The sequence below is a fragment of the Brienomyrus brachyistius genome, chromosome 23, assembly GCF_023856365.1.
Source record: "Brienomyrus brachyistius isolate T26 chromosome 23, BBRACH_0.4, whole genome shotgun sequence".
Lineage (NCBI taxonomy): Eukaryota > Metazoa > Chordata > Actinopteri > Osteoglossiformes > Mormyridae > Brienomyrus > Brienomyrus brachyistius.
The window spans coordinates 17505653-17532766 of NC_064555.1; the positions used below are offsets into that span (position 1 = coordinate 17505653).

The 27114-nt window shown below is 46.3% G+C and overlaps 3 protein-coding genes and 1 long non-coding RNA gene across 13 annotated transcripts in view; 2 read left to right on the plus strand and 2 right to left on the minus strand.

Annotated features, from left to right (window-relative positions):
• The window catches only part of crybg2 (crystallin beta-gamma domain containing 2), a 39935-nt gene extending 33666 nt beyond the window's left edge, over positions 1-6269 (plus strand). For all 8 annotated transcript variants that reach the window (XM_048992646.1, XM_048992649.1, XM_048992648.1 and 5 more), the window contains 10 exons: positions 1314-1471; positions 1564-1690; positions 2277-2309; positions 2497-2609; positions 3143-3272; positions 3411-3550; positions 4368-4491; positions 4596-4754; positions 5286-5445; positions 5646-6269. In XM_048992646.1, coding sequence (XP_048848603.1) covers positions 1314-1471; positions 1564-1690; positions 2277-2309; positions 2497-2609; positions 3143-3272; positions 3411-3550; positions 4368-4491; positions 4596-4754; positions 5286-5445; positions 5646-5734 — 1233 coding nt within the window. In that variant the 3' untranslated portion in view covers positions 5735-6269. The remainder of the gene's footprint in view (positions 1-1313; positions 1472-1563; positions 1691-2276; positions 2310-2496; positions 2610-3142; positions 3273-3410; positions 3551-4367; positions 4492-4595; positions 4755-5285; positions 5446-5645) is intronic.
• A 135-nt stretch (positions 6270-6404) lies between these two features.
• Positions 6405-13253, minus strand: LOC125718679 (uncharacterized). Its single transcript, XR_007384894.1, has 5 exons — positions 13239-13253; positions 12576-13044; positions 8850-11542; positions 7615-7730; positions 6405-7175 (listed from the first exon to the last, which is right to left on the minus strand). It is a non-coding gene; the product is annotated as an uncharacterized LOC125718679 (long non-coding RNA).
• A 3765-nt stretch (positions 13254-17018) lies between these two features.
• On the minus strand, positions 17019-19372 carry LOC125719202 (uncharacterized). Its single transcript, XM_048993774.1, has 2 exons — positions 19244-19372; positions 17019-18053 (listed from the first exon to the last, which is right to left on the minus strand). Exons 1-2 carry the CDS (start codon positions 19295-19297, stop codon positions 17673-17675), a joined length of 435 nt encoding a protein of 144 aa, XP_048849731.1. The 5' UTR covers positions 19298-19372; the 3' UTR covers positions 17019-17672.
• A 3899-nt stretch (positions 19373-23271) lies between these two features.
• Positions 23272-26607, plus strand: zgc:114119 (Mediator of RNA polymerase II transcription subunit 30-like). Of its 3 annotated transcripts, none has more exons than XM_048993772.1 (5): positions 23272-23428; positions 24385-24615; positions 25159-25317; positions 25658-25747; positions 26058-26607. In XM_048993772.1, the coding sequence occupies exons 2-5, from the start codon at positions 24391-24393 to the stop codon at positions 26151-26153; spliced, it is 570 nt and encodes a 189-aa protein (XP_048849729.1). In that variant the 5' UTR covers positions 23272-23428; positions 24385-24390; the 3' UTR covers positions 26154-26607. The 3 variants fall into 3 exon arrangements, with proteins under 3 accessions (XP_048849729.1, XP_048849728.1, XP_048849730.1); XM_048993771.1 differs by having other exon boundaries at positions 23276-23432; XM_048993773.1 differs by lacking the exon at positions 23272-23428 and adding an exon at positions 23454-23769.
• Positions 26608-27114: the final 507 nt, after the last annotated feature.

A 27114-nucleotide genomic window follows, 5' to 3' on the forward strand; every position in this document is an offset into this window, starting at 1 on the left:
CAACAATTCACTGGGGCTTGGGGAGTCCGTCCATTTTGTTATGTGCGGACAGGAAAGAGGACTCGGGAGCAAGGTGTTGGACAAAAAGGATTTATTGTGCTATGGTGATGAACAAAACAAAGGGACCACAGGGTGTCAAAACTGGGAAGCATACACAGGGAGCAGACACAGGATCATGTGGGAACACGAGCTGGGGATGACATCAAAGACCGGACTGGGGAGCACAGGACTGGGAGGCACCTTATATGCCACTGATGAAGAGCAAATGAGAGGCATCTTGTGTGAATCACACGAGAACTTAAACAAGAAGTAAGACAAATGAGCAACAGGTATCATTAGGGAGAGAAGAGGGGCAGGAATGCAGAGCATGACAATCTGTATCTTTATCCATCTGTGTCTGTATCAGTATTTGTATCTGCATCTCTTCAAAAAACAAAATTTTCTGTGTCTATATCTGTATTTGGATAGAAAACCGGAAGTAGGCATGGATAATACTGGAAGTCTCATTGAAATAGTATTTTCTAACCTATTATTCTCTGGAAATGCAAATGTTGTGGCTTAACTAAACTAAGTTTTATGGATTGTCAAAACTCCCCCCTTTACATTGAAGACTGCACAATCAAAAACTGAACAAAAAAGTTCTATAGATCAAAAGTTTTGCATTAGAAACAGAAACTATTTATAGTAAAGGTATACAGGAAAATCTTCAGTTGAAGAGAATAAACTTCAATTCGATGATGCAGCATTCACGTTTGATGTTAACATTACTGCAGTTCGCTAGTAATAACATGAATTATGGCTGTACAATGATAATTACTTAACAGCAATACAATGTAAAACATTTTTTTTTATGTTTTGTTTTTTTTTTATGAAAGGCATTAATACATACAGCTAAAAACAGTGATTTATGTATAGAGTTAGGGGTTTGAATGAAATCTGCATATGACACTGATAGACCATCTCCTCCATGGAGTTCCCAGTCACCACTGCTCTCAGCCCGCTGCCTGTTGTGTGCTAGCTTGGCAGGTCGTCTACAGTATATCGTGATCACTTTTAAGTAATTTGTAGTGAATGAAATGACTAGTTAGTGAAGTCCTGTGTTTCAAATAGAATGGGCATTTATATCTTGTGGCCATTCACAGAAACACAGACAAGTCAGTCATGAACTTTTTCCCGAATAATGACATAAAAAACATATTATCTGTGTGTTTCTGAATAACATATTTGCATTGGGGTGCATCCCTACTGGCTGAGGCTTTGCCCTACTCATGTGACAGACATGTGACAGAGGTGACGCTCTCCTGTTCTGGCAGGATCTCTCCGAGCCCATGCTCGAGCTGCTGGCACTGCCTGTGGAAGATCAGCTGGCGACGGAGGGGGATCAAACTCTGGAGGTGGTGGAGGCCATCCCCGATGTGGAGCTCGTCGGATTCCGGACCTCGACCAAGTCCATCGACGTGCTGAGCGGGGCGTGAGTTCAGCGCCGCCCTGGTGGTGCTCAGACTGATTGTGCCCCATGTTAAACTCCTAACAGCTGACCCTGCCCATTTGGCTTCCGCCCAGGTGGATTGCCTACTCCCACGTGGATTTCTCTGGGCACCAGTACATCCTGGAGAAGGGCTTCTACAGCTGCTGCTCAGACTGGGGCTCTGAGGACAATCGCATCTGCTCTTTGCAGCCCATTCTGCAGGTGACGGGGGGAGACAGACTCCTTGTTTAAACCAGAACCTCACCGAGCAGGAGACACGGAACCGGCAGCAGAATCTGATACATTCTCTGTCAGTCATTAAGTTTAAATATTAGTAGAACTAGCAGCGTGGTATAACGCAAGTGGGGAATGGAGGGTGACGGTCCACTAGTGGTACCGAAACAGAGGTGTATTAAAGTAACTGGACACACAGGGTGAAACTGCAAAACAAAAGGACCACTAGGGGTCAGGTAACAAACAAGGAAAACTAGCCTAGGGAAGGAATACAAAGACGGAGGGAACCGGATGGCCAGTAACACCTGCTGGCCAAACAGGGACCAAACACAGGGATGGATGGGCACCGACCCTGACAAGAACTAAACACTATTTTCAGGCTCTAAAGAAGTTTATATAATATAAAGAGTATGGTTTTTATATCAGAAAGATTGATGGTGATTTTGGAATAGGATAAATGAGGAGAAGTTCCTCCCCAGGCTTTGCTGTAGGTCTTCTGCTTCTTTGCTGTGTCTTTTTGCCTGTTCAAACGCTGTTTTTACCGCCCCCCCCCCCCATTCTGTTTTTGTTCCAGGTGCCGAATGGAAAAGTGAGCTTCAAGAATGAGGTGAGATCAGCACATTCTTTACGCAGAGCCGTCTTGTCTGTACCCATAGCTGGAGCATTAAAAGAGGGAATAAATCTTGTAATGGCCCCAGAGCTGTTCACTGCATAGGCGATCACCTGTCTTCGTTTTGTTATTGAGCCGTTTCCCATGGCGATATGGGCCACGCCTTCGATTCTCACCCCCCCAGGTGATGCTCTACTCAGAGCCCAACTTCCAGGGGACCTGCCGCATCTGCATGCAAAACCTAGAGGTCCTCCCAGAAACCATCAAGATAATGTCCTGCAGAGTCCAGGGAGGCAGGTGAGGATGTGCGAGAGAGGACAGTGAGGTGCTGAGCAGGAGAGGACAGGGAGGTGCTGAGCAGGAGAGGACAGTGAGGTCCTGAGCAGGAGAGGACAGTGAGGTGCTGAGCAGGAGAGGACAGGGAGGTGCTGAGCAGGAGAGGACAGTGAGGTGCTGAGCAGGAGAGGACAGGGAGGTGCTGAGCAGATGAGGACAGTGAGGTCCTGAGCAGGAGAGGACAGGGAGGTGCTGAGCAGGACAGTGAGGTCCTGAGCAGGAGAGGACAGTGAGGTCCTGAGCAGGAGAGGACAGGGAGGTGCTGAGCAGGAGAGGACAGTGAGGTTCTGAGCAGGAGAGGACAGGGAGGTGCTGAGCAGGAGAGGACAGGGAGGTGCTGAGCAGGAGAGGACAGGGAGGTGCTGAGCAGGAGAGGACAGTGAGGTGCTGAGCAGGAGAGAGAAGGAACGCTGGAGTGTGGAGAAAGTTCTTGTTGGGTTTCAGAAAGAGTGGTTGCACTGCTTTTCTGACTTCGGATTGTTCGTGTGTTTCAGCTGGGCATTTTACGAGGACCATAAGTACTTGGGAAACACGTATGTGCTGTCAGAGGGGGATTATCCAAATCTCACAAGCATGGGCTGCCCCCCCAAATGCTCCCTAGGCTCATTGAAGTCCATCCCAATGGTGAGTACCCTGAACATTGTGCTCCCTGCTGGCCACCCCATTTTCCACATATTGATCAAAATGTTTGGAATAACTTTAACGTATGGATGGAGCTGACAGGAACATTTCTCTGCCTGCCTGTCTCTTTCTCCCACACAGATATTCACAGTCCCCTCCATCTCCTTCTTTGGCATGGAGTCTTTCGCGGGGCGGGAGTTTACCATAGAGACCGAGGTGTTGAATCTGCTGGGTGAAGGCGTCAACAACCACACTTTGTCTGTTAAGGTCAACCGTGGCTGGTAGGTGTGCAGGAAACCCCACATGATCACACTCACTCAAGTGCTCCCCGTCATAAGCAAGTACATATGAATTCATTCAACTTATTCTTTTAATTGAATTATTATATTGAATAATTGCTATACTCAATGACTGATCAGTCCATTGGATTTAACCAACGGTCTTTTGTTGACGCTAACTGTTGACTTTAGGTTGAGAGTGTTTTTCGGTTTTCGTTTCCTGTTTCTGAGCTGTGGCTCTGTGGGCGGCACCCTTGCCTCACGTATCACAGGTTGTGGGTTTGAATCCCATCCCTGATCGGTGGGTGTGGACTTTGCATGTTACACTGGTTTCCTCATGGTTCCCCCATTTCTTCCCACGGTCCAAAGACGTGCATCTCAAAATAGTCCACAGGGTACGCTTATGTTTCTCTCTTGCGATGGACTGGCATCCGGTTCTGCGGTTATCCCAGCCTTCTGCCCGTTTGCCTGTTCTGCTCCACATCTACACTGCCAAAGGTCACAGGACTTCTAGTCCAAGTGTCTGTCTGTCTTACATGCAACCGTATGATTCCTGATGTTATAAAAGAGCCAGTTAAAGGCCACGAATGAGAACATGGCACCAGGCTGCTGCCTTCTGAGCATCTTCAGTGCGGACAGCCCAGCACAATCAGCTAGTGCTGATCTGGAGATGAGGGAAGTGGAGGAGACACTTGCAGAGAAAAATCTGAGCTAATTGGGCCAGTGCCTTGAGGTTTGTTTGTATAGGGTTGAATATCGTCAATCTGGAATATCATTGTGTGCTATTTACTAAACCTGTCTGCCGCCCTCTTTATTGCAGCTGGGTGCTGTGCGAGTACAGTAATTACAGGGGGCGCCAGGTCTTCCTGGAAACTACGGAAATTCCCAACTGGCCCAAATTCAGCAACCTCCCAACCATTGGCTCACTATACCCAGTTAGACAGGTCTGTCCCCGTAACATCTGCGGTCCACGTATTTGTTCTTCTGTTTTTCCTGCTTTCGGTTTTCAAGAAATAACCCTCCGAACCCTTCTTGTGTTTCCACACAGAAACGCTGCTGCTTCCGCATCAGGAACAAGGAGCGAGGTCATTACCTGTCTGTCCAGGGCAACGTTGAGGAGAATAAGTCAGGTCGGGTCGTGGTGACGGAGGAGGTCGAGGGCTTCAGTGACATTTGGTTCTACCAAGATGGGATGCTAAAGAACAAGGTACCAGCTAAAACATCTAGAGCAGGGGTGTCAAACTGCAGTCCTGGGGGGCCTTTGCCTGTTCCACCATAAATGATTCAGCTTAAGATCTGCGTGGTAATTAGCACCAGGAGGTGTAAGGAGGTGAATCAGGTGTGTTAAATGAGGGGAAACCCAAAGATGTGCAGGGCTCCGGCCCCCCAGGACTGCAGTTTGACACCCCTGATTGACACTTCCCACATTCTGCCTACAAGTAGGTGTTACCAACTGCAGGTTTCCATTCATTCATTTCCGTCTTCATGATCCTCTATGTCATGAGAGATTGAGTGATAGGTGATGTTTTCTAATGACATCATTACACATGAATAATTATGCTTTGCAATGACTCAGAATCAATGTTGCATGCATAATCCCTCATATATTTTACCTTTTGGTAATGTGATTTTTACGTTTCTTTGTCCCTCGTCACTTAAAACACACTTTCCCATAATAAACAACCTCAATACCCCCCCCCCCCCCCACACACACACACACACACACACACACATACAGATAGCCCCCTCCATGAGCCTGCAGGTGATGGGCAACATGGAGGCTGGAGCGAGGGTGATGCTGTGGGCAATGACCCGCATGCCCATCCAGACCTGGTCTGCCTGCATGGCAGGACCCATCGCCAGCCTGACCTTCCCAGACTTGCTGCTGGACGTCAAGGGTGAGTCGGGGGGCAGTGACCCACATAATGGGCTCCTCGTGCGTCTTTGACATTCTGTATATTATTATTAAAACCTTCCATATTCCTGCTCAGGTGAGTGGAGGATGGATGGATGGGTGGATGATGTGGTTTTCTGGACCTTGATGCTGATTGTTGCACCACGATACGTCACGCTGATAGTCACCCTCATATCTCCCCAGGGGGAAAGACCTATGACCGGGACCACGTGGTCGTTCTGGAACCGGGTGAAGACAGAACCAGTCAGCAGTGGGAGCTGGAGCTGCTGTAACCAGTGCAGGGTGACGCTTTGGACACAGGCCTCGGGGTCTTGGTGCTTCGCTGTGGTGGGGAATCACACAGACCGCCTGCTATGCCCACCTACACATGGACGAAACATGCGCTGTGTTCATTGGCAGAGCGGAGCGTGGCGGTCGGCATGACTACAGGCGGCGTCTGTGATTGGTTCCAAAAGCTCTGCTGATGCTGGACGCAGGATTGGTTTCTTTCTTCGTGGACACATGTATTAAAATATTGCTCTGTACAGTGTATATATAGGTTGGGCATGTGAGCAGTAATTCATCCTCATTTAAGAAAAGCTTAATATAATATCATTTCTCTATGGGTTGACAAGGTTGTTTATTCCGTATTGTATTATGTACTGAAAGTCACTGCCATTGTTTACAATGTATTCGCAGAATGACAGCTCCTGGACTTTGCTGAAGCTTGTGACATATTTTTATATTGCCAAAATAGAAGCTGATATGTGGTTGGTGGTTTTACAGTCATATATAAAAATAAACCTTTATGTGAGAGTTTTGATTTGATTTGACACACTGTGCTTATGCTCCCCCCCCCCCCCCATTGCCTTCTTTGCCATCTGTATTATTATTATTTATTACTGTTATGCATTAAATGAAATAGCGAAAGCTCATTGACTTTAGCTCAGGGTGACGGTGCTGGGAAATCTTTTATTTCCTGCATTTTGGGGTTAAACTCTTAGTCATTTTATTTTAATCATTGGACAAACTACAAACCTGGATGACAGGAGCGAACGAATAAAATTATAGTTTGAAAAGTATATATGCTTTTCAGTATCGAAAGCCATCTATATATTTTCAAAAATATTTTATCCAACTGTATAGGTAGATATATATTGATATTATTTACATTTAATTTTTAGTTCTTGACATGAAGAACTATATAATGTAATGCCAGAGTAGAGTATTAGAGTCATGTAATGTAAGGGTAGAACTGTAGAATAATTGCCACATGCATTGTCCATGTTTCAGTTCCTCCTCTCCATAAAACCTAGGATTTGCACTCTTCCCAGGTTTCTGCTATTACTTCTCTTATGCATGCGGCATACTCAGGTCAACAGGGCATGAAGCAAAACAGGAATCAAGGAGCTTATCAGCGTGAGTTTCTTGCTAACTGGGCAGCCGCTGTTTGTCTTGGACGCTGCCATGGATGCTGTGCTCACAGTGTTTGTTGATGAAGATGCATTAGTCGCAGGTGACGCGGTTGAGTTACCATTTGTAGAGTAGGTCTAGCTGCTGCCGTAGACATCGATGTGTTGGCTGCAGCTGTTTCGGATGTTTCAGTGGCAGTACTTTGTATTGACAGTGACATGGCAGTTGTTGACTCTGCAGTTTCAGTGGTTTCGGGATTGGAAGCGACAAAGTGATGAAGGTTTCCTTGGTTGTCATTGCTGGTTCTTGCCCTGCTGTTGGCTAAATATTCCCAGGAAGACATAATACAGATTATTTACTGAGTATTTCCTCATGTACAGTAAATAACAAACGCAACACAAGCTGAGACATGTTGTGAAATATCATTGAACAGTTGTAGAGCTATAGCATTTATTTTTGAACTGTAACATTTTATATAAAGCTTGAATATTACCAGGGTGGTTTATTTTTAGGTCAAGCAAAGAAAGCACCTTAGGAAGGGTGTGTTTGATAGACTGATTTACACATTTATGTTTAACATCATCTCAGTAATTAGGAAAGTCTTCCTGAACCTTGGTGAGGTAAACAATACACAGATATTAATTCGCTGTGGTGGAATTTATACACAAAATGGCCTCGCTGTCAGAGATGCCAGCTGCCCAATTCAGCAAAATGATTATTAGTATTCTGTCCTTAGATGTATGGCCTGGGAGTCTCATACCTGTGCACTGGTGGACATCAAGACGAGCAGAGTGTGAAATGGGTACATCGTCCTGGTGGCAGGGGTCCTTCCACTTAGTGATGCCGACGCTTGCTTACAGTGATCCAAACGCTGTTCTGCCAGCGAAGGACGCGTCAGTAAGTAGTTGTAAGAGTCCAATGGCAGGTTCCATACTCCGCTTTTCACTCCACACCTACCATAATGTAAACCAAGCAACCACGACACAGCTGTAGGTAAATGTTCATTTTAGTTTAAGGTTCCGAAATAGACTCTGAGGAACGTTTTTGTACCATTGGAGGCACATTAATGTTGTTTGTACCTTGTGGAGCAAAATTGAACCCAGGTTGTACCTGTCATGGCGGCACATGACGAAGGACAGATGCTCCATGTAGCAGGTCTCAACAAAGGGGCTTATTTACCATGACAGAACACAAAGGGAGAACCAGAAAATACAGGGGCCATGAGGAGCCAAAAGAATGAACTAATACAACTAACCACAAAGACAATGAACACTAAAATTACAGCTAAGATATAAGAGGACTGAGGATGGAACATAACACCAATACATGCAGGAACTGACACATAGTAACAACCACTGACTGCAGAAACAAGACACGGACAGGTATATACTGCATATACACATAGATAACAAGGGGTAGGCGTGGGCTATAACAAGCTACAGATTTACAGATGTGGTCAATTAAGAGACGGTTCAAAAGACCAAGGGAACCTAAAAGTAGGAACAAAACAAGGAACAGTAACTGAAATACACAAGCAAGGAAATATGAGAACACATGAGAACTCACTATGACACTGATGTCAAACTAGATGAGGCTGGCCACTGGCCAACCTGGAAATCACAATGAAGAGGAAGTTTGGACAGATGGCCGACTGCTTAACCCGTTAATCCATGCAGCGGTCAGAGGAGCAGGAAAACACATTAGGGTAACTCTAAATGGGATGGCCAGCAAGAAACGGGATGACCACATGGAACAGGGCAGGACAGGTACCAATCATGACATGTATCCTTTTTTCTTGCAGTGTAATATAGTCATAAATTTGACATCTCCTTCACCTGGATAGATGCTTACAGACTTTCGATCAACTTTGATGTTTGCATTGACAAGCAAAAATAAACATATTTTTGAAAGTGTTTTTTTTTTTTTGTTTGTTTTGAGGTGGTAATCAGGTGCAAAACTTCAGACCATCCCATAATGTTTTCTTATGAGACTCACCTTTTGTGGGTGGAGTGGTGGCTCTGTGCCAGGAAATGGAAGGTTGCTGGTTTTAATCCTGTGAATTCCCATGTGATTCTACCCTATTGGGTCCTTGAGCGGGGCCATTAACTTCCAGGGAAAACTTGGGGGCTGACGGCAGGATTGAAACTAAACCCACTGGAAAAAAAACCTCACACTTGTCCATTGGAACTAGAGTGGTGCTGAGGTATCACCCGCCGTATTGCTGCACTCAGGTTCCCATCCCTGAGGTGGTTTGTCGTGCGGGGGGGGGGGGGGTACAGCAATGCACTGTAATCAGTGCCTGCTCTTTACCTTACCTCACCTTTTGACTGTTTTGTGATTCGAGTGTAAGTACCAAACAATTGCCAACTTCCTTCAGCTGGCTGGAGTGAGATTGTCAATTTGAGACACGTCTGCACACGCATTGACATTTATGTAACAGTTTTATTACCTTGTAAATAGCCTTTAGGGTTTGCGAACCACCCCAACCCCTTCAATGTAGCTAATTTTAGGTTTATAATGGAATAATATAGATTTCTCATAAGGTTTCTTGCACAAGCGTGTGTCACGCCAGATGCAAGAGAGTTGGCAGCTCTGACAGTGTAATGTAATGTTTCTGTGATGATACATTAAGAGACAATAACTCAGCCTGCTGCAGCCTGAATGCTGATCTTAAAGGCAGCTTATATACAGTCAGTCAGGCACCTCTTTGCTCTGTTCTTGAATTGAGGTTCCTTCTTCTTTAGTTTCGCTCCAATACATGTTCTACATTCATTACTGGGGAAAACACAGGTCTCCTGAGCTGTGGCCCATCACAAGGCCGCCGTTCCTCTGACCCTGAGGTTGGTGCTCAGCAGAGTAAGCAAGTAGAAGATGTACAGGGTGTTGGACAATGAAACACTGGCCAAAATAGTGTTCGAGGCTTCACACCTATTTATGTGTGGCCTGGATGCCAGTCTTCACTGATGGCACATTCCGTAAGTAAGAGCAGAGAATGAAGGCTGAATTAGCTGAGCAACAGCAGAGCTGTACATAATATATTGCGATCCACACGACATAACGGGAGGCAGAGTTCAGCAGAGGCCAAATTGTTGGTGGGCGTCTGGCTGGCGCATCTGTGACCAGGATAGCAAATCCTCGTGGTGTATTGAGAGTCACGGTATCCAGGGTAACATCAACATACCACCAACGGAGGACAGACCACATCCAACAGGAGTAACTGTGGACGCAAGAGGAAGCTGCCTGAAAGGGAAGCCTGGGCACTAACCCAGATTGTATCCAAAAAACATAAAACCACAGGTGCCCAATTCAGTGCCAAATTAAATGCACACCTTGACCGTTCCCACCAGAACCGTTTGCCGGGATCTCCACAGGGTCAGTATTCATGGTTGCGTCAGGATCCCTCTGGCCACCGTGTAGGCCTTGGAATGCCAGGCGTGCAGGGTAATGTGTCAGGGAAACTTTGGCTAATGAGTCGGGCAGCTTTGGCTAATCCCCGGCACCATGGCCGGCTGACTCTTGCCTGAATGGCATTTATACTTAGAGTTTGTATTTTATTTTCTCTCTCTAATTCATCTCAGCTTCCATCATCACTGGAAAAATAAGCGTTTTCTGTTCTTCCTCTGTAAAGTCTGTTTAATGGTATTTGTCATTTGTACATTTTGATATGTATATATTTCATTTCTTGTGATGTAATGTGTTGCCTTTTCCCAACCCTGGTACCTTGGTCTCTGTTGTTGTCTTATGTGGTTTATAATCTTTGTTGTTTCATCATTCACATCATTCACATTTTTACCTTATGCGGTTATTCATGGCAACCGCATATCTGAAAACAATCTTTTTGATATTTTGAAACAACATCAAAATTTTTCAAAAAGGAATCTGACTTATATTTTACAGATGTTGCACAGATTTCTGGGTGATATTTACCATGCTTTGCCCCTACTTTACCTAATTATTCCAAGGTGAAAACATCATTTTAAGATTTTTTTTTTCCTGCAGATTATTTAAAAATAAAAAACCGAACTTTCCTATTTGCATAAACAAGAATAAAAACAATGAAATATATACCAGGTTGCATAACACGATGTCAAGGAAAATGGCTGAAGCATAAGATTACTGAAGCAGCACTCTGAAAAGGAAATGGGAGTTTTCCTTGATAATTTGTACACTCAGACCAACACAACACAGATTAAGGCCGCCATGTTACAAGAAATCAAGTTACTTCAGTATGCAGGTTGTGGTCTGTCTTCTAAGGTGTGGTCTTGCCGCCATTATCACCTAAATTCCCAAAATGACTTGTCTTTTATACCTATTTTGACCTCTCTTCCTCAGAATAAAGGAAACGACAAGAAGAATACCACACTCTGAATGAAATGCTACTCTACTGCCAGGCCACTAGGGGACACTCAGTGCCATGGGGAGAATAGGCACAGGAGCAAAACCAAGATCAGCAGTGGGCATTGGGACGTGCTGAGTGCCGAGGTGCCACTATGATGTTTGGTTGTCTTCACAGTTGTGTATTTTGTCATCGTCGTCATGGTTGTTGCCGTGGTTCCGTTCCTATTTGCTGTTGTTGCATTTCCACTTGTAACATCTGAGCTGTGTGTCACATCTGATGTGGGCACTGTTGTATTGTGACTTGTATGATCTGTGGATGAAGTTGTTGCTGATGTGACAGGCGACAAAACCTTCAGGAAATGAAGTATGAAAAAGGTTATGTACTTACATATACAGAGAATGTACTGCAGAATTGTCACCAAAACTACACAGTATAGGTTTCAGGTTTTTTTGGAAAAAAATGAAACCACTCTGTATTTTTTTAAGAACCTGCATTTTAAAATCCTGGTTTAATCCTAGTTCTGCTAACAGAAGGCCACACTGAGCAGCAGGCTGCTTCCAGGCTCAATATTTCTAAGAGCAGTACACAGGAATGACCATAAACCAGCCAGGATGACGGCGGAAACGATTTTCTAATGTCAGAGATGACTGTCAATTTATCCAGCAGTGCCTCATAAATCGGAGGATGACCTCAAGTGTCCTTCTAAAATAATGGGAAACATTAAGTGCATGTGTGAAGTGCACAGCTAGGACAGTTCATATCAGGCTTCTAGAAGCAGGACTGAAGTCCCATAAAGCAAGAAGCCCTTCATTAATGAGAAGCAGGGAAGAACCAGACTGCAGTTTGCAAAACAATGTATATTTTACCCAGGCGCATACCCATAAATTGAGAAATGAGTGAAAATTTTGTCCCTTCATTTTTTCAGAGCTGTATATAAGAAGTACAATTTCTCCAGTATATTAGCAATATATGGACGTTCATCCATACATTTTCCAGCCACTCATGTAGTGGAGCACCATGCAGAAAATCTCCCAGAAAGTGCAAAGAACAAGCCCAGGGCATCTTGGATGGGATGCAGCTTCGTCACACATTCAGAGACACTGTCGCCCATTACGACCCATTCAGAGCCGGCGGTTCACCCAAGACACCGATTCAAAGCCCGATTAAAAAGAGCCACAAGTCAGCCTAGACACAGAAAGTGACCTTGAAGTTATTTGATTACTTTCAAATTTGGCGTCCTTGTATATTTTTTATGTTCTTTTTAATGCGGTACAGAGAATGTGCTGAACGCCCCCTTCCTTTCCTGCGGGCACCTATATGCCGCCTACACGCACAGCTAAAGCCCCCTTCTCCCGGCGGAGTGTCCTGAAGGAGCAGCTTACCTGCAGGCTGGCCACCAGAGCCAGGGCGTAGAGTCCCTGTGTCAGCTGCTTCATACTGAATCGAAGGGGTCTGTCCAGGTATAGGCTAGTCTGCAGTGCTGCTGGAGGGGGCTGCTCTCTCCTGGGTAGGTGTGCACCAGCTGCGTGTGGCTCTGGATTTTATATGCCCTTCCCATTACACCCCCACCCCCCTACCCACACCAAGTACAGGAGGGGGGACTATACGCCCTGCTGCCTCAGGCTCACCTGTGGAGCACTGGTCAGGTTCTGGCCATGACCGGACTGACGCCTCTCCCTTTAAGGAATGATGGGGACACCAGGAGCTCCCTTTGGCCCCTCTCTGTGTGCAGAGCGCTGCTGCAATAACCAGCCAGGCTCAGGGGCCCCCAGGGGTCCGTCACCTCTGTGCTACGAAGGATTTGGTTCCTCTGCTCCACCGTCTTTTGGCATCTTCCGTTTTCCTTCTTTGCTGCAACATGAACAATTCTGTATAATAATGTTGTGATGTAATAATTATGTATTGTCACACGCTCTTATTGCCTTGGGGCAACTGTGCCATGGAAGGCACTATATAAGAATGAACGTAATTAAACTGAATTAAAGCTATAAATGTTTAATAGAAAGGGGTCACATGTTTAAGCTTTGAACCAGGTAATTCACTACCTTGGAACGAGGAAAATCTTACACATAGTCGTTAACAAGCAGTGAAGTGTGAATATCAGGTCCGCCATATCGATGGGATTCGGTGCTAATGCGGAGGCTGGCGTCGCGCCCAGGTGTACCCCAGGCAGTCCGCCCCCTGCTGCCCTGAGTGGGGGCTGTGGCTGGAAGCTACATGGATGGCAATGCAGCACTCTTACAGAGACGAATGTGCGGGGTCTGTGAATAGATCCCTCATCTCCCCTTAATATGCTGAAAGTGCTTCCTTCTGTTTGGTTATCTCAAAAAACAATCCTGTCTCCTCTTGCCTCACTTCAGGATGTGTGCGTCAAGTTGGCCGTGGGGCCACACAGCCCGCACGGCCAGCCCTGCCCAATCCCATCTGACCCTGAAAACGGACCCTTTGTTCATGAATTCACTCATCGCTGCCAAATGCCACGTCACACCGCGCTGTTTGCCATCCTCACCGGTATCAGTAAGTCATTTAAAACTCCAACACAAGCCTCGTTCAAATCAAATGTGGATACAGAAAATGCCTCCCGCATGTAACATTGCCAAAGTACTATTCTAGACACAGAGACAGAGATATTAAGACATGCTTCAGTGTGCAGTAGGTTAGGCTCTGTGATGCTCTGTTGCTGGGGAGCACACCCTGTTACTCGGGAGCACACCCTGTTACCAGGGAGCACACCCTGCACGTTAAACACTGTATCCCATCTGTCACCGGGGAGCACACCCCACACGTTAAACACCATATCCCATCTGTCACCGGGGAGCACACCCCGCACGTTAAACACCGTATCCCATCTGTTACCGGGGAGCACACCCCGCGCGTTAAACACCGTATCCCATCTAGTTAACTAGTTACACTAGTTAAATGACAAGCTTGAGCCTGAAGGGTCCCTGCTCAATCTCAAAGTGTAATCTGAATTGTTCCAGAAAGACATGTAAAATGGTAAATGATATATCAGCTGAGGTAGATTTGTCCCGTAATCAGACCCATGTAAATGCAGCATTGATTGTTGTGTTAGTGGGGAACTGCTATCATCAGTTACATAAAATCTAGTGTCCCGAAAGACCATATCTTAAATCTAACCTATATTTCTATTTCATTGCACACCCCCTTGAAGGTTTCAGGGGTTTTTTTGTCAATTTTCATGAAGAAATCAGCTGACCGTCATGAATTTCCTCAGTCTTCCCAGAGTTAATACGGCCCTGGGCTGTGGTTTCTAATTAGTAAAATGGTTCATTTAATTCAATTGAACATTAACTTTTATGTTTACTTACTAAAGAAAAACACGACACCTTCCTCTTCCTGAAAAGTTTATTTTCAATAGACCCTCTCTTGTTCCTGGTCAGCTGGCCTTGTTTAGCTGGTAAATAATAAAACTCTGGTCCCAAACCGCGGTACCAACAGCGGTACAAGTCCAGTGTTTCTCATGCCAATACACGTCAATCATGTAAGCTTATCTTTTCTCTTGTTTTTGTTTCAAATAAGATCTGGGGCCTGTTACACAAAGCAGGATTTTTTACTTAGATAGATAACTTGTTGGACTTAAGTCTGGCATAAATGTAAGTGAACATACGGTGGACAAAGTCCATTTAAACTGGGGTACAGTTTTGGGGTACACATCCTACAAGTGACCTGGATAAGCAAGAAATCTCACTTTGTGATATAGGTGTTTTGCTATATATGATAGAAACACTGGATGGTTTATAGTATTGGGACATCTGGCCATTACACCCACAGGAACTTTTATGACATCCCATTCGATTTAGACATCAGTGTGTAGTTGGTTCCCCCTTTGCAACTATAACAGCTGCCCCTCTTCTGGGAAGGCTTTCCACAAAATGTTGGAGTGCGTCTGTGGGAAGTTTTGCCTATTAATCCAGAAGAACATTTGTGAGGTCAGACACTGATGTTGAACGTGAAGGCCTGCATCCAGTTCTGATGAGTGCAATAAAGAAATGCTCTGTTGACCAATAACAAGATTACCGCCCCCATCTGACAACCATATTCCGCATGGTTCCCCAAACCCTATCGCATACCAGTCTGAATCACAATCTCCGATGGGCCTGAGGTCAAAATTCTGTGCAGACCAGTGAAGTTCATCCACATCAAACTCATCCAACTATGTCTTTATGGACCTTGCTTTGTGCACTGGGGCATAGTCATGCGGGAACAGAAAAGGGCCTTCCTTCCCCAAACTGCTCCCACAAAGTTGAAAGCATAGAATTGTCTAAAATCAGTTGTTAATGGCTGAAAGATTAAGAGTTCCTTTCAATGAAGCTACGGGGCTAAGCCCAAGACCTGAAAAACAACCCCATACCATTATCTTTGCTCCACCAAACTTTACATTTGGCACAATACGAGTAACGTTCTCCTGTTCAACGTTCAACCCATTCTTTCACAAATGTTTGTAAACCTGACTGTTTGGCTAAGTGCTTCATTTTATACACCTGTGGCAATAGGTCTGAATGAAACACCTGAATTCATTGTTAAAGGGGTGTGCCCAATACTTTTGTCCATATAGTGTAATGTCATGGGGCTAGGAGACTTGGGGGATGAAGATGGACAGCAGTGTCCCTCAGGGGATGAAGGAGGACACCAGTGTCCCTTGGGGACATGGGAAGGGTACACAGAAAGGGGTCTGTAACTAGGTGATGGGGGGGCGATCAGGGCGGCCATCCTCCAGGATTCCCCTTGCAGGAGCACACATGCATGTCCCTGACCCTCCCCAAGTTGTCTTCCCAGCATGCACTTCAAGCCCAGCATGGAAAGACTGTCCCTTTTCAATACAATCTGTTAGTTTGCTTTAAATGACTTGAGCATTATGTAAAATAATGGTAAAAACTAGGCAGTGCTGACACCTGCGACGTAACAGACGAGCAGAGCCTATCAGCACAGAGTGTGATATCAACCTTTGGATGACGGCGGCTCGGTCTCCTCTGAGCCTGTGATTAGGCCTCTCTAGCTTCTGCTATCTTACACTTCAGTTTGCTTTTACAAGGTATTACCTTCCTCTACTTAAATATCTCAAAAGGTTTGAGTGAGCAAAAGTGAGGGGGCTTCATGGTCACCCCTGGCCCCCACTTACAGTGCACTCTGCCTCCACTCCTGTGCGTGATTTGCATAGATATGATTTAAAGGCATAGTCAAGGCTGGAAGGGGATTTGATATGGGGGCGGGGCCAATCGTGACATTCTTGTTATTTGCATACGATATCACCCTTGCGGCTACATCTGACCTGAATACCCAGGATGCACTTGAGCCGTTTTGGAGAACAGTGGATCCCTCCTTTCAGGTGAGGGGGAGGGCCTGTCCTGAGTGATGGAGTTTTAAGTACCTCTGGATCTTCTTCGCAAGTGCTGGTAAGAGGGAACGTGAGATTGACAGGCAGATCAGTACAGTGGATGCAGTTCTGAGGGCACTGGGGAGGGCTGTGGTGGCAAAGCAGTAGCTAAACCAGAAGATGTGGCTCGCAGCTCTCCGGTCAATTTACATCCTAATCGACACCTGAAGTCACCAGTGATGGGTGTTTACACCACCTCCCTCACCAGGACATGCAAAAGAACAGAGATGCGTCATGCAGACCTCCCTGGTGTGGCTAGAGCTGTTGGATTTGTGTACCTCCTGGAAGCTAATAACACAACATAAGTCTATATCAAAATACAACTAAATGCCTGCTCACATGGTGGCTCAGCACCGAACTTTCAATTATGTAATGGAATAAAGAGCCTGGTTTTCAGGTGCCACTGATTTCAGTAAAATGAAACCTCAACTAGATTTGAATATGGTTTATTTAAAAAATGCTTTGACATTTTACAGCAGGAAAATGCATGTATCTCGTACAGTTGTGAGTATTTATATTACAAAGACCTTTCTTGTTTAAGTCACAGATCACAGACAGATGCCATCTTGGTGCTTTGTGTCCTGCTCCTGCCCAGCAAACCTCATCGTTCCAGACGCAAATGGAACCTAAATTAAGTCAAACCATCACCACAAGCCCCAAATTACATGAGGATGCACAGGACAGCTGACAATGAAGGCGGGCCCCCATGTCACCACGACATCGCCACATAAACCGCAGGATGGTCAGCACACTGCCAGCTGCATGGTCAGCCACTGGCACTGTACAGTGAGGGACTCGACAAAAGTGTACGAACGTGCACTAAAAATAAGCGGAAGTGCGGACTGCTGAAGTTAAGGTGGGGGATGGGGGTGATAAATCACCACGAAACCATCAACTTTAAAGAAGTGCGGTGCTGAGAGCAGGTAAGGGATACCTATATCACAGCTCAGAGGTTCAGGAGCAGTGAGGGATGCCTTTAGCGTAGCTCAGAGGTTCAGGAGCAGTGAGGGATGCCTTCAGCTTTGCTCAGAGGCTCTGGAGCATGCCACAGCTGGCAGGGCAGTATCGATGGTGGCATGAGGGGTTACCCCAAGTGCTTCATGTTAGTCAGCAAGATGCAGAGTAAAAGGCCCAGAAGGAGGCTGCTGGGGATCAGGATGCAAGTACCTCCCCCCAAGGCAGCTTGAGTCTTGGTACTTGGTCCTGTGGTACAGCTGGTGGTGGCTCTGTCTGTGGGGTTCTGCATTACACTGGGTGTGCTGGGGGTTCCTGTGCTGGTGGGGCCCATGTCTGTGCTGCTTGTGAGGGTTGTTGGCATAGCAGAGGAGGGAGTGCCCTCAGCAGAGCTGTTGCTCTTCAACTGGAGGGTGGTGATGATGTTGGTCGTCAAAATGGTGCCCTCTGTCTTGAGGGTGGAAGCTGCTGGCGGTGAGGTTGACTGAGAATCTGCAGGGTCTGCAGTCACCTTCATTGGGGGGGGGGGGGGAGCGGTTTTAATCAGCAATCAGGGTTACAGAGACAGGATCAGCAACAGAAAAATGGCGGACAAGATGTTCGGCAAACAAGCGAAGGAGAAGGCTGTGTCAGGCAGATGGAGAGAACAAAAGAAGGCAAACATTTACCATGAACGATGAATGACGCACAGGTGGGCTGGATTTATAATGATAACCCCACTGCCGTACCCCAGTGTAACTGCAGGCCACGCCTTGAGATTAATGTGTCACTATTATACGAATAACTTTTCAGTGTGAAACATAACAAAGACCGTAAGCGCGACTCCTATCCAAACTGTCATTTTGGCTGTTGTGTGAAATTTGCCCTGAAGAGCATGTCTTTGACATTTGGAGGAAATCTACAAGGACATGCAGAAAACATGTAAACTCCAGACAAGCTCACCTAAATACCAGTGACATTAGCTCACACACCACTCTAATGAGCAGAAATGTTTGTCTTTTTAATATAAAATAAATCTGGAAATCCATTGAGCTAGAATATTAGTTACTTCCATGTTTCTAGCAACATTATTTTTATTTACATGCTTTGATTTGTGAGTTGGTTAATTTAATTTAATTTAATTTAATTTAATTTAATTTAACTGAAATTAGCTAAATACGGAAGCCATCTATACACCCCGACCTCTTTACTAAAGCAGTGGGCAGTGATGCTTCTGATGGGGCCTTTCAGTCAAAATCCAGGCCTTCATCTTTGTATGTGACCCGCTGCTCAAACATCAACATCCCTCCATCCATCCATTTTCTATAATCACTTGTCCTATTCAGGATTGCGGGGGATCTGGAGTCTGTTCCGAAGACTACAGACACAAAACAGAGAACAACCCGGGATGGGGCACCAACCCACTGCATGTGAAACTATGTATTTCATAACTCAGATAAGTAGGAAGAAAGATTGTCATTATTTACTATAAAGCACCTGCTTATAAAATGTACTTTGCTGATTACTGGACTGTTTAACCTTCTTAGTATAACCAGCATCGATTTTAATAAAGCCCCATGTCATCCACCTATTCACCCTAATTATCGTCTTTTGTTAATAAGCCATTTTTGAATGGGTGGGTCATTTGTCTTTTTGCTGATAACATGGCCCAATGACAATAACATGACCCATCCATGAAGGTATGAGGGAGGCTGTACCTACCGCAGCGTGCAGCAGCAGGGGGAGGCTGCACCACAGGGAGAAGCCCTTCATCATGCCCCAGCGTCTCCTGGCACCCCCGTCCTGGTGTGGTCCCCTGCACCGTCTCCTTCACTATTTATATCTGGAATCCTTAGGAACATCACTGGGGGGGGGGGGGGGCATAGATTCTGATGATTTCTTGATATGTAAAAAACTCATGCAAATCACTAAATTTTGGTGGGTGGGGCGAGTGGAGCCCTCCAAGGCAGGACCGGTTCCATGCCTGATTTCTGGAGTGCAGTGATTGGCTGAAAGCCAGGGCTCCCCAATAGGCCAGCCAATGTCTGGCCCCCGCAAAACCTGTCATGTTCGTCAGTGTGTCCTGGCTAATCAGGCCGCATCAGGAACCCCAAACTTCCAGCAAATTGTATTGTGAGAACCCCACCCACCCCCCAGCAGATTTAATCTGCATATAAAACAGCCTAAACCGGTATAACACAGTAACACCCGGGATCAGTGGCCACTGGCTTTGTGTCGATCACAGAAATTGGCCCTGGGGAAAAATAATTTTTTGTTGTTCTCAGATGAGGCCACCAGTGACCTAAGGTTGGGCTCCCAGTGAAGAACGTGCTCCAGCAAAGCCCACAGAAATGGTTCTTGCCCAAAGGCTTCCACTGTCGCCTAAGTGAGGTTTGGAAATTCGTTCTTCATTCATGGCCTAGCAGAGGCATTCCTGAGGAACAGTTCACGGGGGGGGGGGGCAAGCATGTAAAGATATCTTTGCCCGATGGTGTATCAGTAAACAAGCACCCTGCTTCCTTCCCAGCAGGAGGAAACAAAAACAAGATTTAAAAAATATTTCATCTGCGTATTCAGGTCATTTCAACTGGGTTCAGGCAAGTATTGAAAAACATATTTGTAACGTGAGCTGTTCTAAGATGATGAGCATTGAGGCTTCATAGCTATATGCTTAGAAATAGACTGGTTAAGCATAATTCCAGAAGTGTTATGCGAACAAAAGGATTAGAAGGCTCCAAATTCTGTGCCGCCTCTTACATCTTAAGAATTTATTAGGATGTGGAGTCAAACAAAAGGGCCTTTATTAGGGAGTGAACGCTACATGCCGTCTCTCGGCCATGAGAGTTACTCATTAAATTTTCCATACTCCATTCCTATGACACACGGTTAAAGGTCCCCATTACAGGTGTAAACCTGGTTTAACAGGCAGGTTGCCTGCTGAGTTTTTCTCATTACCGCTGCTCGATACTCAGCTGTGTCTGGCTGCCTTTCATAGTCTTGCTCACAGTGGAACATCACTGCTGCGCATAATTTAATTGGCCGAACACATTGTCATTTTTACATTTTGTTTTCCTTTTGTTGTTACAGTGCAAGCACAAATTCTTGTAAAATTGTTTTCCCCGCCTGTGCTAACTTCCCACACCGGTTCTGACCTGTTCCTGTGTGTTCCGCCTTTCGTGTCACTTGTTCTGACCTGTTCCACACTCGTTTGTCACCTGTGGTCACTGCGTGCAGGCTGGGGTGGAGACATACTGTTTCATTTGCATTATTATCAATTTATGAACAAACAGACCTTTATAGCTTATTACAACCATGTCTCAGTTACTTGTACAACTGGATTCATAGCCTTAAAATAACAACCTAACTAATAAACTCTGGTAATGTGACACTTGGAAGACTCCTATATTAAAGCGTGGCACTTACAGCGTGCAAACTAACTTACATTGTAACAGAGAAATAATAGAATAATATATATAATAATGATGGGGAATTATAATGTTATAAGCTTTATGTCTTCTGGCTGAGCTGTAACATTTTCAAGGACAAAGAGCAGGAAGTGGTATTTGCTTTGCATTTAAAAAGCTGGAGTGATTACTTATCAGCCTGGTAATTCAGACTTCCTCGTGCCAAACGACTTTATAGGGAAAGATAAGCGACCGAATCACAGATCATTCCTTGGCGTATGCAGCTTTGTGGCGCAGTTGCTTAAAATATATTTTCAATTTTTTTTCATCTACATTGCCCTTGGTGTAAATGAGCAACAGGATAAATCTGCTTATTTGAATATGGAACTGGACCCAAGGCCATCAACTCTCACGCATCAGGCGTGACACTCAGGCTTTCATACTCTCACGTAAGAGTAAATGCGGATCCAGACTTAGCACAAAATGAAAATCTCATGCCAGCGAGCCAGTGGCGGAACCAGGACATTTTCAGTGGGGGGGCCAGCCTGGGACCAGAGGTCATTTTGGGGCGGCACGTAAATCTAAATACAGCGGACCCCTGACTTACGAACTCAGTTTGTTCGTGAGGGCTGGTCATAACTCAAGCTGGTTATAAGTCAAGGCTATTTTCCCATAAGAAATTATCAAAATACCCATAATGCATTCCTTACCTCCTGAAGCACCCCTTGCCTATCCATCCATCCATTTTCCAAACCGCTTATCCTACTGGGTCGCGGGGGGTCCGGAGCCTATCCTGGATGCAATGGGCACGAGGCAGGAAATAACCCAGGACGGGGGGGCCAGCCCATCGCAGGGCACACTCACACACCATTCACCCACACATGCACACCTATGGGCAATTTAGTAAGTCCAATTAGCCTCAGCATGTTTTTGGACTGTGGGGGGAAACCGGAGTACCCCTTGCCTAACCTTTTCATAATAAAAAAGGATTGTATAATGTGCGTATTTTACCAGAAACACCAATAATTTTCCTAGTGTACTCACTCGCCTCTCGTTTACCCACACTAATAATAGCCTTTCTACCTCATCTAACTCTGTTGATCATGACTTACTAATTTGAGGAACACCTTTAGCAACACTCGCTTCCTTATACGAATCATTTCTTTGTAAGACTGTCGAAATGGTGGATGTCGACAAGCTGTACATATTAGCCAGATCGGTCACACCAACGCCACTCATATTTCTGCACAATTTACTTCTTCTTTTCGATTGCTTTCTTTACCTTCTCTTCCTTCCCTAGCTTCTTTTCTAGGTTATTGGGGGGCATTTTGATAGCAAATAGCGAAATTAATTATATAAATTAATACTGACCAAAATAAGGTCCACAAACAGGTGTATCTGGGCTCCGACTGATGCTTACAGCTGCCTCTCGGGCATCTCGGCTCGTTGTTTACAGCTGCACAAGCAGATATACGTTTTGGCCTCAACCGGCATTTGCATAACTCAAGACTGTGGTCGTAAGTCAAAACTAAAATTTTGATTGTAACCCAAGTTGTTCATATGTCATGCTGGTTGTAATTCGAAGGGTCCACTGAATATAAGGCATCAAAAAATAAGAGAATATTTTATTTGCCTAAATACCATAACTCTACATTGTTTATAATTCAGGCAGCGGTGGAATGATGAAGTACACATTTAATGCATCAGTGTCTTTCAGCTATTGTAGCACAAGTACACAATACAAGATTCCAAAACTTCTGCATCACTCCTCTTCTGAGCACGTTTAGCTCAGCAGCACAATGAGCTCATTCTTTATCATTATATAAACGGTTACAGAATAAAAGGAGTTTTTCTTTTAATCAAAGGCTGATTTAAGCGAAATGCAAATAAGATGTGAATGTCCAGTTGTCAGTCTAGGGTGGCACGCCCCCCCCCCCCCCCCCCCCCTTAAAACCCTCCAGATATGTGTATGCAGCCGACCAAAGTTGGCAACTGTGCTAAGAACCTGGCTGATAAGGGAAAGTGAGGGAGGGCATGCTTCTGCGCCATTACGGCCCGCAGTTTTTCCCGGACGATCGTAGTAGGTGCGGGAGTGTGAAACCAGTTCATGAGGAGTTAATTTCTGTGCTCCAGATTAACTAATAGGTTTTATATTGGAAAATTAATTGTATAAGTAAATTGTAAAAGTATATTGGAAATAAAAAAATATATATGACAAAGCATTAAAGCGTTTATACAATTGTTCTCAAAATCCATATTAGTAAGCATTATCATTGAACTATATTTACTAATTATTACTTTTCTAGCACCCCCTAGTGGATCTTGTGAGTATAACTAGGTAGGCCGAAAACAGGAAGTTACGTCATGAACGCCGGTGGGTCTACTGAGTTCAAAATGAGTTTGTGACGCGTCCGAAGTAAGGAAGCGCGTTGTTACTTGTTTTAGAGTTTAAGTTCAATGAAAGAGTGAAGCCGGCAGGGGCTCGGTTCTGCTGTGCTTCTCAGTAAGTAAGTAGTGGTCGACCTGAGGGTTTTCTTCTAGCGGTTAGCGAACGGGCTAACGGGCTAGCATTAGCCTGCTTTGTTTTGGGGAAGCCTCTCGGTCCTGCACCGCGGCACTTCTTTGCTTTCATTTACGTCACACGTTGCTGTCTGAAGGGCCCGTGTCCTGATGTTCTATTAGCTAACCATATTTGAATTGTAAACGTTAGAAACACTTAGTTGTCGTATCCTCTTGGGAAGTATCTATGCGTGTATCGCTGCACTTCATCCTTCGCAGTGGTGGTAGTTTGAATGCGGGTATCCGACGACTTGTGTTCGCATTCGGGACCGGGATAGCGAAAAGGCAAGTACGGTACTGTAAATTACACACAGTCTCCGAGAGCAAATAATATAAATACGAATTCTCTATACTTTAGTAAAGAGATTGAATTCAGTAGATGCGTGCGGTATCAGAAAGACGGCGCCTGAAGCCGAGGCGAAATATTGAGTTTTATTGTACAGTGCAAGTTTATATATAGTTACGTAGCAGAGTGCGGCTGCTGTATCTGATTCATTTCTGCTTATTGTAGCTGTCCATTGCATACATTACTGTATGCATACTGTGTTACAGGTTAGATATGGACAGTTGGTCATTATACGGCTGGCAGCGCTGCCCATTCTCCTGCGCCCGTTACACTAAACGGTACCCCCGTTTTCAGGGGTCTCTCCATCAGTGTGTATGATTTACTATGGACCTCGGACGTTACTGAGTAGGATGCAAGTCGATGAGTTCCTGGTATATGGTTTCTCGAGATAATCATGTTCCACCAGTAGAAGGACAAACTAGTCATGCCTGGTCTTATATTGTGATCCATACACGCGCCACTGCCAGTGGTTTGTGGGATGCGGCCAGTGCACTTGGAGCCATATCAGCCTTGATCTGTGCAGTATTGTAATCTCTCCCCCCTCCCGACCCCAGGTCCTCATGTCTGCCCCTTTGCCCGCGAAGGGGCCTGGCCTTCCTGGCATGCCCAGCTTGCCTCCCCAGCAGCAGCCGGCCCCTCACGGCCCCCCCGCAGCCGGTCCCAGCCAGACCGCCATGCCTCTGCGTGAGATCTCGCCTGTCTTTCTGTGTCGCATTGGCCAGGAGACGGTGCAGGACATCATCACACGCACCATGGAGATCTTCCAGATAACTCGTGCCACACAGGTTTGCCTTCTCCTCCACTCTTCCCTGTCCCTCCACACGCTACCCTGTCCCTGCCCTCTGTATGTTTCCTTATACATCCATTTCCTCTTACATGTACGCTTATCTTTGCACATAGATGCAGTGTAACTGTTTCCGTGTATCTCTCTCATCCCCCACACACACACTCACACACAATATCTCTCTTTTGGTCCCCCATCATGGCAGTGCGTGGCTCAGTCTCAGCGAGTCAGGATGCCACGCCTGTGAAGGGATGTCCTTGGTTCAGATCTGTCAGTGGAGCAAGGCCCTAACCCCCGAAACACTCCAGGAACTGGCTGACCTTGCTTTCGGACATTACCATCTGCTGAATAAATACTGTGTACAATGAATAAACTCACTTCCACGGTCCCCGGCTTCTTCCATTTCCCTGTATTGCATTCCTGCCGTCCACACACCTGCTATCTGTCCCCCTCGGTTCCAGGTCCTTCATCCGCCCCCTTCACTCTCGCGCCGAGCCGCCTTCGTTCCCTGACATGCCCCTCCCCCCTCCTTTTTTCCTATTAGCTGCCAAACGGTGTGACGCAGAGCCAGGCCCTGTACCAGGACCGCTTCGGCAAGCTTCAGGAACACCTGCGCCAGCTGAGCCTGCTTTTCCGTAAGCTGCGGCTGCTGTATGAGCGCTGCGTGGAGATGACCTCTGACCTGCAGGAGGCGCCTGCGGAGGTGAGAGCGCCCCCCCCCCCCCTCGCTGTGACATTTCCGTCTGCCCTCTCCGAGCCGCACTGTATGAATGCGGCCTGATGGTGGTGCCTGTGTCTCTACACGTCAGAACTCGCACGTCTGCTGGAGCTCCTTTGGCCTCTCTGTCCTGGCCGAGGTCCCCCTCCCATCGACCGGGCTCCATCCACAGACCAAATAACAGTTTTATTACGAAAAACAGAAGATAAAGGTGTTTTTGTATGGAGGCAGACCCCACATGAGCAGGGTTGCTGATGTCCAGGCCACTGCCATGACTTGCTGCTGTGTATGCTTTGAGTGTGAATGACTGCCCTCTGCCCCCCAGCTGGTGCCCTATGTCAGAGAAGAGGTGGCCCCCATTCGGGTGGAACCCTGTAGCCCGGCTGTGATCCAGGAGAGGCAGGAGGTGCTGGAGGTACGAGTGTGTCTGCTGATCTTCACCAGATCATATGTATCCAAAGCAAAATCCACGGCTGTGCATTAGGGTCAGTTCCCAAGCAACCTCAGTGTCCCTGAGGGAAGCATGTTTCTGAATGAATCCAGCACATTATCTAGATACAGCTGTGAGTTCATTATTACATTTCAATGATATCGTGATGGCAGAAAGTAAGGATAAAGGTGATTCTAGGTGATGCTGTTGGCCATATGTGTAATGATGTAGGTCATTATCAGATGGTGCTGGGTGCTGGTCTGAGGATGCTGTGTACATCTGCTAACCTCCACAGAAGGTGAGGCAGAAGAACCAGGAGATGAAGGTGCTGATGGACCAGATGAGGAATTTGTTGTGGGATGTCAACGCCATGTTGACCCTGAGGAAGTGAACTGCCCTCAGGCCCGACAGTACTGACAGCTTGGGTAGCACTGTCTGCCTGCCCTCGGGGTGCTGCTGTGCTAATTTCTGGAGGACACTTTCCTTCTTACCCTCTTATAATGCCCTGCTGTTATGTTGAAGCTCCCTCTTTGTGATGAGGGTGTTTGACTGTGAGGCGCCGCCCTGGTGGTAACCGCCCATAAGCGCATCACGGTTGAAAAGGTCCATCATGGCGTTCTCAGCAAGTCAGACACGTCCACTTTGAATAATGTCGGCAGCTACTGTCTCAGGGACGGCGGCTGGTGTGATGGACCAGATGACCAGCTTACCTCAGCTGGGGGAGGGGGGGGTAGTCTCACATCGCTCTGGCAGACCAAAGACCCGAGAGGCGGACCTGAGTGGGCCCGTGTGATGCCTGTGTTTTTGTACCGAAATAAAGTGTGAGTCCGTCTTTGTCTCCCGTTCTCGGCTGGTGTTCCTGCTGTCCACTGGCAAAGCGGTTTCTCCTCATACCGCTGTATGGGTGATTCGTATTTCCAGTTTGGGAGCACGCATCGGCGCCATGCAGCAGCATGGTTAAAGGTCCGGATCCTACTGCTTAAACTACCCCTCTGTCCTCGCCGCAGTGTGTCAGCGTGGGTCCCTGCTGACAGTGGCCATCATACGCTGGCGGATGCGATGCCGTCGGCCTGTGGGCTCTCCAGCCCCTCCCCCATCTCGCTACTTGGGTGATCCCCACACTGTAACTGTGTAGCTGCTGCTTTAGGTATGAAGGTGGTTGATTCTGTCGCCTGAACGTTGTATCTGCATAGGTGCGTAGGCTTTGCCCTCTGACCCGGGGCTTGGGACCAGAAAATGAGACATTCACCTTACTGGATGTTTGTGGAAGTGCTGAGTAACTTCTGGTAATGCCTCTGTAGATCAGTGCTTCCCAGCTCAGTGCTCGGGGAACCCAAGACGGTCCATGGTTT

What these genes read in the sequence shown, in the direction of transcription:
- LOC125719202 (XM_048993774.1), bottom strand. Translation starts at nt 19,297, where the DNA reads ATGATGAAGGGCTTCTCCCTGTGGTGCAGCCTCCCCCTGCTGCTGCAC. An exon ending in CCCTGCTGCTGCACGCTGCG is followed by an intron (nt 18,054 to 19,243) that starts GTAGGTACAGCC and finishes CCCCCAATGAAG; the next exon opens with GTGACTGCAGACCCTGCAGA.
- zgc:114119 (XM_048993772.1), top strand. Translation starts at nt 24,391, where the DNA reads ATGTCTGCCCCTTTGCCCGCGAAGGGGCCTGGCCTTCCTGGCATGCCC. An exon ending in AGATAACTCGTGCCACACAG is followed by an intron (nt 24,616 to 25,158) that starts GTTTGCCTTCTC and finishes TTTTCCTATTAG; the next exon opens with CTGCCAAACGGTGTGACGCA. An exon ending in AGAGGCAGGAGGTGCTGGAG is followed by an intron (nt 25,748 to 26,057) that starts GTACGAGTGTGT and finishes TAACCTCCACAG; the next exon opens with AAGGTGAGGCAGAAGAACCA.